At 36.7% G+C, this 10,442-nt stretch overlaps 1 protein-coding gene across 1 annotated transcript; it reads left to right on the forward strand.

The window, feature by feature from the left end:
* Positions 1-3,303: 3,303 nt before the first annotated feature.
* Positions 3,304-7,663, forward strand: LOC121863728 (bromodomain-containing protein 8-like; the record flags this gene model as incomplete). The annotated part of the gene is given in 3 exon segments (XM_042362481.1): positions 3,304-3,436; positions 4,713-4,822; positions 5,672-7,663. Coding segments are annotated over 3 exon segments (509 nt in total), but the record flags the coding sequence as incomplete, so codon positions are not given.
* Between the last annotated feature and the right edge of the window lie 2,779 nt (positions 7,664-10,442).

Consider the following 10,442-nt stretch of genomic DNA (forward strand, 5'->3'; position numbering starts at 1 on the left):
CACACACACACACACACACACACACACACACACACACACACACACACACACACACACATGTATATGTTCTGGGTATCAAGTTCTATCTACAGGAGCGAACACAAACACCTGTAGAGTTTTCGTAGGTTCTATTTCCTGGATAAACAGAGATACACAAGCGAGGTGGCGTTCCTTACTCTGTCTGGGGGTCAACTAGCCTTTTAGGCGACATGTGGCAAGTGATACATTGGCAGCTTCCATATGTCGCCAGGCACATTAATTAAGCGTGTGGGACATGGTAAATACATTGCCACACGCTGCTAGCTAGGCTGAATAAATAATGTATATAAATGGAGCACATACATAATATACATACATAAGATACATACAGCATACATAATATACATACATACATACATACAACACACTCACTCTCCTCCCAGCTTACTTACCTTCCCCCTCCCCCCTCCTAGTGTTCAACCATATGAAATCGCCAACAAACTCCTGAAATTTAAATCCAAACGCTCCACGACCCTAATTGACCTCCCAATCAAAATATACAAGGAGTTTGCAGTCGAACTTGCCACCCCCCTCTGTTCTATTATTAATGCATCCCTCAGACAAAGCAAATGCCCTAATGAATGGAAAACCGCATTTGTCACCCCCATCCCCAAGGTCACCACCCCACAGTCCCCTAACGACCTCAGGCCAGTTGCCATTACCCCCATACCCAGTCTACTTTGTGAGGACTTTGTTTTTGAGTGGGCATTTGCCAGTGTCTGTCAGTCAATTGATCCACAGCAATTTGGCAATATGAGGACCTCCTCTACATCACACTGCTTGGTGAGCTTTCTGGATTTTCTGCTCAAAAACGTGCAGAAACGTAAGACATCACTGGCCATTGCCCTTGTGGACTTCAGGAAGGCCTTTGACCTTGTTGATCACTGCACTGTTATCAACAAGGCTATTGCACTAGGGCTGCCCACCAACCTGGTCTCATGGCTCACTGATTTCTTGAGTGGACGTCGCCAGGCAGTGAGGTATCAGGGCTTGGTCTCCACATTCCAACACCTCACCTGCGGTGTTCCCCAGGGGACCAAGATGGGACCACTGTGCTTCCTCATCCTGATCAACGACGCTCTATCGGACACTCCTCACAGGTGGAAGTACGTGGATGACTGCACTGTGGGGGTTTCAGTGGACAACACCGCACCAGACTACTCATCGCTACAAGGCACCCTGGACAGGCTACAGGCATGGACTACGGAGAACAAGGTCACCATCAACCACACCAAAACCGTAGTCATGCACATCAATACTGTCACCACTCCAGTGCAAGCCCCAGCAGTCACAGTGGGTGCCCATCCTCTCCAGCTGGTGCAGTCTGCCAAACTCCTGGGTGTAACTATAGACAACAAACTTGACTAGAAGGCCCATGTAAATAACACAGTCAAGGCAGCCTCATACCGTCTCTACATGCTACGACGACTTAGGTCACTTGGGACACCCACGCCAGAGCTGAGGACCATCTTCAACGCCTTTATTCTCCCCAAACTAACGTATGCGTCACCAGCCTGGTCGTCTCCACCCAACAACGTCAGCTAGAGAAGGTACAGAAAAGGGCCTGCAGAATAATGCTGGGCACAGAATACTCCGGCTACACCAACGTTCTCTCCACCCTGGAAATGCCATCCCTCAGTGACCTCCACCACCAAGCACTGGAGGTCACTACTGCCACCGGCAGTCCCCCACCCAACTCGGGTAGTCCGCCACAACAACAAAATTCAGCCCATAAGAGCCCGCACCGATAGATATAAGAACAGCACCATCCCATCTATTGTTAAAATAATAGACAACTCCTGATTTATGTACTGTACAGCCCTGTAAATGTATTCAATGCATATTATATCATTATGTCTAAATCAAATGTAAGTCTGTATATTTTCAGCCACCGGCTGCAACTCTATTAATAAACCGTTTATTATTATTTTATTATGCAACACACACACACACACATACACACACACACACACACACACACACACACACGGGAATTAAGACAACAAGCATCCAGTGAGGGTCTTGTTGTGTGACTGCATGGAAGCAAATTAAAAGATCAGTGTTGAGGAGCTTATCACTTGGCAACACTGGTGCATGTTACCACTCCATCTCTCTAATCACCCACACCTTTCTCACTCCACATTTTAAAATGTTATGTAGTATAATGTTGAAAGGTTACAACTTCGTTCATTTATACTTATACTTATCACAATCTCCCTAAAAAATATTTTAGCTTTCATGTTTATTCAAGACAAATCTTCAGGTCATGAGACCCACTAGGGTCGGGATGTATCGCAAGATAGAGTCCAAGGATTTTTTATTTTTTTTATTTTTACTGGTAATAAAAGTGACTAGACTTAACGAGTTTACTTTCTTACTAACTAAAGCACCAATGAACACTAGACTTGGGAACACCAGACTCAGGAACACCAGATTCGGCACCTGACGCGCCATCCCGGAAACACCAGACTCGGCAGCAGACGCCACACTGCCACCCTCACTTGACAATTCCACACCTACAGTACATATATGAACAAACCAAAAATATTAGTTCCCTTATTAAATCTTTTCCATTAAGGTTTCCATTCCCTTCACTTCACTTCACTTTTCACGTCATTAGGGACCCATTTACACTCACCTTTGAAGTCATAATCTGCAACAGACTCGGCTGCTGACTCGTCACTCACTCAGAAAGACTGTGCGAACGAGCATGAATGCGTGGGTGAGTAGCCACTGTGGCGCCTCTGGTGAGCAAATAATGCATTTGCTTGTCATGGCGGTAAATTTGAAATATTTCCTGGCCGATTTCCTTTGCAAAATAAATAGATTTATCTTTATATATTGGAAAAATTTCGATAATTTTGGGAGTCGCGATTTAAAAAAATCGCTATATGTATCCCGACCCTACAGTATATACTGTATATAATAGGAACCACAGGTATGTATTTTATTGGCCTAATTTAGGCCAGAAAAACAGATCTCAAGATCAAGTCCTCCATTTCTAACATTGTTATTAATTCATGCATTTCAAAATTGAGAATTTGTACCTAAAGGTTTTATGGTGAGGAGATGAATAACCTATAGTAATCAATGTCTGCATATTTTCTTAATTTGTGGTGTGAATGTGATGAAGAATTTTATGTCTATTTTAAGACAGTTGATTACCAGTAATCAACCTTAGTAGAATAACTACAGTAATTAGCTTTATTTTTCTTGTGTACATCTTCTTGTGAATGTATCCCTCTGACCAAATTTTTTCTTCAGAACGTATAGAAGAGCTTCATGCACTAGAAGCAGAGGAACGCACAACATACAACCAACTGAGGAGTGAAATACAGCAGCTGGAGGCTGGTGTTTTAGACCAACAGCTTGATCCTCTCTGGGAGCAGTTAGTGAAGTAAGTGTAAGGTTTTGATTGTCATATATATATATATATATATATATATATATATATATATATATATATATATATATATATATATATATATATATATATATATATATATATATATATATATATATATATATATATATATATATATATATATATATATATATATATATATATATATATATATATATATATATATATATATATATATATATATATATATATATATATATATATATATATATATATATATATATATATATATATATATATATATATATATATATATATATAATGGTTCTGAAGTTTAGAAAATTCAGTCTCTAAGCTTGGACCTTAACTGGAAATAATGTGACAAGCTCGTGAACATGAAAGTTTTGTAGCTTAACTTTCTGTTTTGGTGGACTATCTGTTTTTACACTCTTGCAACTATCTCATGGACAGCTTCAAAATCATTCTTTTCCCAATTTTTTTAATGAAATGATAGATTAGTTTAACTGTGGCACAGGAATTAATTTAGTTTATTAATCTTCAAGTTGTTTTAATCTATTATTTTCCTAGTTTTCTACTATATCATGTCTTTTGTAGTTCTTGTATTACCATTAGCTTGTGGATCATAAATGGGATTGATTCTCAAATTCCTTTGAATGATTGTAAGTAATTGGATAGCCCAGTCTCTTACCTTCCTTCCTTCCTTGTGGTGCGGTACAGCAGTAGCTAGACCTGGCATGGCAAAACTTTCGGGGCTGTGTGATACCTGGATTCCTGTTTTCAAGGATTAGTGGATAAAAATGATTGTTTTAAAGTGATCATTTAAGAGCCCGTTCTGTCCTTAAATGATGACACCCATATCGTTTAGACTTTTTTCCCTCTGGAATTCATTGGACCAAGGTACTCAGAAAACATGACAAGATAGCACTCTCATTTTAAGTCAAAATGACTACCATGGGTTGTATTCTTCCCTGGAATCATGAAAATGGTTTTCAAAGCCAATCCTCCCTTTTTTTCAATAAGAATATTACTGTACTGTACTGTACTTAGAACTGCATGCACTTTGATAACCTTGGTATAAGTGTAAGCTAGTAATGTAGGGCAAGGGTTCCTAACCAAACATGTCCTGAAGAGAATGTATTTAAGTGCTCTTTTCTCCTTATATTAAAAGCATACATAGTGTAAATACATATGAGGTGTTAGATGAAATTTCATACTGAAAAATTATTATCTTTTCATTGTTGGACATTAGATGATGACTTGCTTCACTAATTTCATTAAAAAAAATCAGGGAACGAGCTGAAGAAGAAGAAGAAGAACAGCGACACCAGCAATGGCTGAAGGAACGTGATGAAAAAATAACAGCTATCCAGCAGGCTTTAAAGCATCAAATACCCAAAGGTGAGATTTTTTTTTGTGTTGTACATCTAAAACTTCCAATGGAACATTTACTGAGGATATAGTTTACTTATTTGCAGTACAGTATATACAAGAGAATTAATTAAAAACCCCAAAATGAGCCTTCTTATACGGGCCTGAGCTGAACCTGCACAAGTTACACAACCAAGCTCAACAGACCTGCATAACCCACACTCATGCTGTGTTGTTTATCATGATTTAGATTTTGAATTTATGCTGTTTGTAATTACAACAATATAAAAAAGACCAACAACACTCAAAAGAGAAACATAATTCATTATACACTAATGGGATTTATGTTGCTGGATACTCTTTCCAAACACATAAAATTTTGGTTCAACAGTTCATCACAGACAATCTTACTAATGCCTGAACATTGTTTGGTGTTAGGTTTAAGAGCTTTTTATTCTAATTATAAATTCAAGTCATAATTAGACATTAACTCCCATGAAAAAAATACAAAAAATATTCTCAAAATTCTTTACAAATTAATTATGGAAGACAAATAATTCTCAATAACTGAGGGTAATGACAACACTGTCCTATACCTGGAGATGTCTCACTGGTAGATTTGGGGAGAGAGTGAGGGAACATTTTCAATTATAATTTTCTAGCTGCCAGTGATCCTCTGAGGACCAAATCTCATGTTGGTAATTTATCAATAAATATGGTGTAAGTAATTTTTGCCAGTCAGGGAAGCATATCACTTTTAGGCTACTGAATCACTTACCCTTGTCGAAGGTGATTCACATGTGAGCCACTGCATATGAGGTGGTTAATGATGGAAACGTTCTCTTTCTCATGTCTGTATCTCTCTTTCTCTTTCAATAGCACCTCCGGCATTACACAGCAAAAAGAAACAGAAGTTACAGATCAGTGGTCTGGGTGGGCCAGCAGCAGGAAACAGAAGGAACAGTGGTCTCTCAGAAACGTCTTCAGAAATTGACAGTGCTGTTGATAGTCCTGATTTAAGTGAAGTTGCTTCTGAAAGTCTAGTTAGTAACAAGGTTAATATATTCATTGATGTATATGTAGTTAGTTTGAAGATGATTTTGCATGGACCCCCTGTCATGTACAGTACAGGTATCCCTCGTTAGGTTCCTGAAAAAAAGATTCATATTGGCTATAGGAAAAATAGGGTTCGGTTCCCCAATGTCATACCCCAAAAACATGAAATTGGTTCACAAATAACAAAAAACTACCTAACTAGTAATAATAAATAGTGCACAACCACTGTAACTTGCTACCTAACACATTAAGAACATTAATAATATACTGTATAACTTTGGTACAATACCTTATGGGAGGGCAGTCTTGGCTCACTACAAGAGGGTGAGAAGGGGTAGGCCAAGTAATGGCTTACTCAGCGAGATGAGGAGAGCTGTCCACCTCATCACTACTGTCTCAATACAGTTGTCACAGCCTTTTGTATTTTCTTCAGTGTAGTGCGGGTAGCCAAAGATTCAGCAGAATGCTTGGATGCTATGATGAAAGGATGGCACGAATATTCATGGATATAGAGAGATCACTTCACACACACACACCACGAATGGCAGAAAGAAAGACGCGGACTTGTAGGGGTTGCAGATCGTGCTGGAGGGAGAGGAGATTTGTTTGATCAGTGAGCAAGAATATGTGACTGCGAATCTCTCCAAGATGGCTGCCCCAGCTGACTCCCGGGGGCGCTCGATTTGAATTTTGGCTGGGATCCAAATTCGTTTAAGCGGGGGAAGTTTGTGTAACATGAAAAAAAGCTATTAATTTAGGAAATTCGGAATTTTTTTTGTATATTGAACATTTGTATAGCGAGGGATATGTGTATAAGTAAGACTAGACTGTATTGTACAAAGCTTTTGTATTTTATGATCTGATCTGATTCCCATTCCTGGCAACTAGAGAAAAACATCGTAAAATAACAATATTATTAAAGAGATTAAAAGGGTTAAATGGACTGTATGTTATATACTGTAGGTAATTATAGTGATTCTATTGTGTGAAATGAAGAATGATTATTGACATTTTCAGGTCAGCCTCTGAACTATAGGCCAAACATACTTCTTTCCCCACAGTAGTTAAGTATTGTACTAGAAATGCTTTATCGCAGGTCCAGATGGTATAAAACCTAGCTTCAAGTTCTACCAATTGAGTGGTATGTAAAGGTAAGTAATAGCTCAAGGTCACCTCTAACTACTATTGCCCAGGTAAGGGTGAAAATATGAATTTGAGATATATCTGAAAAAAGTTTTTTTGTTGCACAGTCATGGATTATTGAACACTCTAGTACAGTAATATTATTCAGGGATCACCACAAAACACTTTAAAAGAATGACAGCATCCAATGACATATAATGGCATGTCAGAGTATACAAACATGGTTACACAAGCAAAGCATGTTTGTAACTCAGTAAATCATCTGATACTGTAATTTTTGCATCTTATTATCAATGAATGTGCAAATTGTTTTGACCATAAAATTGTATATACAGTATTTGTTGAGTTCTGGAATATGGTGGACAATTTTGCCTTACCTTTGTATAATTATTTCAAGTGTGGCAGGATGAAAATCAAGCATGGTGGGCCCACACAGTTAAGTCCTCTGTGGTGATCCCTGATCTTGTTTTTCAGTAAATACAGTAGACCCTCCATTAACGAGCGGTTCAATTTACAAAATTTCAGTTAACGAGTTACCTCCCGCAAGGACTTTCAGTTCTATTAACGAGTACAAATTCTATTAACGACAGCCTTACGATAAACGCATTTAGGTGCACGCATCAGCTGATCGACTTGTCCTCCAAAAATCGGTTCTATGTTTACCTTTGTTTCCAGTGGAGTAAACATCGAGAAAGTTGTGTTTTTGAATATTTTTTTCATTTTTACAGTGAATAATTTGAATATAGGCATCATATATTTTTCACAAGAGATAAAAATTTTAGTCCTTAAGTGTAGTCCATTTTAGTACATTTTTTTCAACTGTATTTTTGGGTAGATATACTTAACTTTCTTCATTTAATTTTACTCATTTACAGTAGAAGTCCAAAAATCCGGACTGCTTGGGGATTGGGTCGGTCCGGATTTTCGGATTTTTCGGATTCTCAGGCAGTACTTTTAAAATTAATATTTAAGGAGGAATAAAGAAGAGATGAACAGGTACATTTTGATAGTTTATTCATTAGCAAATAAAGCATGCTTCATTTATCAAAACGAGCAGTTTTAAAGAAAAATAAAGTCAACACTAGACAGAAATGTAAACAAACTGTCTAATACCATGACGAGTCTTGAAATTCCTAAGCCATCCATCACTAAATGCGCACTCTGATTCAATGTTCATTTGCTCCTTAAAAGACTTTGCTTTGGCAATAAGCATCGGCCCAGAAATTGCCATACCTTCTGATCGTTTTAACAAAAACCATTCGTGCAACACTTTATCAAGATTTTCTAATTTAGGCCAATATAAACTTTTTCTTTCAGCAATTTTAATGTAAGGCTCAGAAGAAGCTGTGAATTCTAGAATTTTATTCTTTGCCTTTTTTATATCATAAATTGTAGACTTTCCAATGTTGTATGTTTCCATTAGAACAGCATTGCTCACATTACATTCTAGTTTTTTAATTATTTCAAGTTTGTCACTCAATTTCAATGTGTTCTTCTTTTTCTTCACACAACAAAGTTTATCTACTTTAGGAGCCATTATTATGGGCTTGTACTCTGTACATGGAAAGAGTAGGACTCAAAATTACATACGTTGTCACAGTTTGATTGCTTGTTTTAAAGTGGCGATCGTGTGGTCGTTTGTTGTCGCTGTGCAGCTGTGGCATTCACTCATGCACACATACACACAAAAGATTTATAGTGCCTCAAATTTTACATTTCAGTTCAAGCTAATTACAAAACTAACAAAATTAGCTACCTATAATTTACAATTAATTTTATTATTAGAATTATGTAAATTAATTTTTTAAAGCAACTCCATTCATTCACATAACCCACAAAAGCCCGCTAAATTTAAAAAGTTTGAGTTTTCGAAAAGTCCGGATTCTCGGGTGGTCCGGATTCCTGGCATCCGGATTTTTGGACTTTTACTGTACATGCACACACCATCCTAAATATATATTGTTAATTCTATTACAGTAGGGTCGGGATATATAGAGACTTTATATAAAAATTTTTTTTATATCGTGGCTACCAAAATTATCTAAATTTTCCTATATGTAGAGATAATTTGTTTTATTTCTCGAGGAAAATCATGCAGGAAATATTTCAAATTTATCACGACGACCAAAATTTTTGAAATTTTCCAATATACAATAGACTCGGGGTTATGAGGGTTACATTACTGGACCTCACATAAAGTCAGAAACACCCCTAAATCGCCCTTAAATCACGATATATATATATATATATATATATATATATATCTTGATAAAATCACACGGGAAAATGGAAACAACGGAGTACCTTAGCTTAGTTGCCTCTGAAGATGTCTTGAATAAAGACGAAAGCTAAGGTAATTGTTTCCATTTTCCCCGTGATTTTATCAAGATTTATCTTATCCACGTTTTCATTGTGATTTACATGAAATATATATATATATATATATATATATATATATATATATATATATATATATATATATATATATATATATATATATATATATATATATATATATATATATATATATATACACACACTCTAGACCCCGACTTACTTAATGTTTCCAACTTATTTACTGCAGATTTTATTAAAAAAAAAAAAAAAAAAAAAAAAAATTTCTTCAAATGACACACGCATTTTCTATACCGAAACGTTTCCAGTTAATGTAGTCTCCATGTATAATTAGAAAATTATGGGGGCCCCATATGCATTCAGCTGACTACATTAAAGGTTAAGTGCTCAGTCACACTGTAACCATTCCTTATTATTTATTACTTTCACTGTACTGTACTGTATTTCATTGTAGATTATTTATTAAAAAAAAAAAAAAAAAAAAAAAAAAAAAAATTTTATCTATGTCGGACTTATCACCATGTCGGACTTACGACCTGGATTTGGGTCTCTAACCCTATCAAATGGGTCTAGGTGTGTATATATATATATATATATATATATATATATATATATATATATATATATATATATATATATATATATATATATATATATACATACACACACAGTTGTACCCCGCTTTACGCGGTCAATTGAACCCACAGGGTACTGCGTTAAGTGAACAACAGAACATATGGGATTAATTCCAATAGAGACTGGCCCGACCCCCAAACTCCACTTTTTGACGACACACAACTATGTTGTAGTAATAATTTTATCTTAACTTTATGATGGTATGAACAAACAAGTAATATAGAAGAGGTTAGGTTAGGAAAAATAAAGGTTAAGTTAGAAAAAATAAAGGTTAGGTTAGGAAAACTAAAAGTTAGGTGTATCACTTATGTTAGTAGAAGAGATGGGTCGGCATACGGGGATGGAGGCGGAGGGGAGGGAGGGAGGAGGAGGAGGAGGAGGAGGGAGAGGCGAGGGCAGGCGAGCGGCAAGTGGTGGGGGCGACCTAAAAATAGCTGCCTCAGCCGGACACTCTGCGCAG

Source organism: Homarus americanus, unplaced genomic scaffold (genome assembly GCF_018991925.1).
Source record: "Homarus americanus isolate GMGI-L3 unplaced genomic scaffold, GMGI_Hamer_2.0 scaffold40248, whole genome shotgun sequence".
In the NCBI taxonomy this organism is placed as follows: Eukaryota; Metazoa; Arthropoda; class Malacostraca; order Decapoda; family Nephropidae; genus Homarus; species Homarus americanus.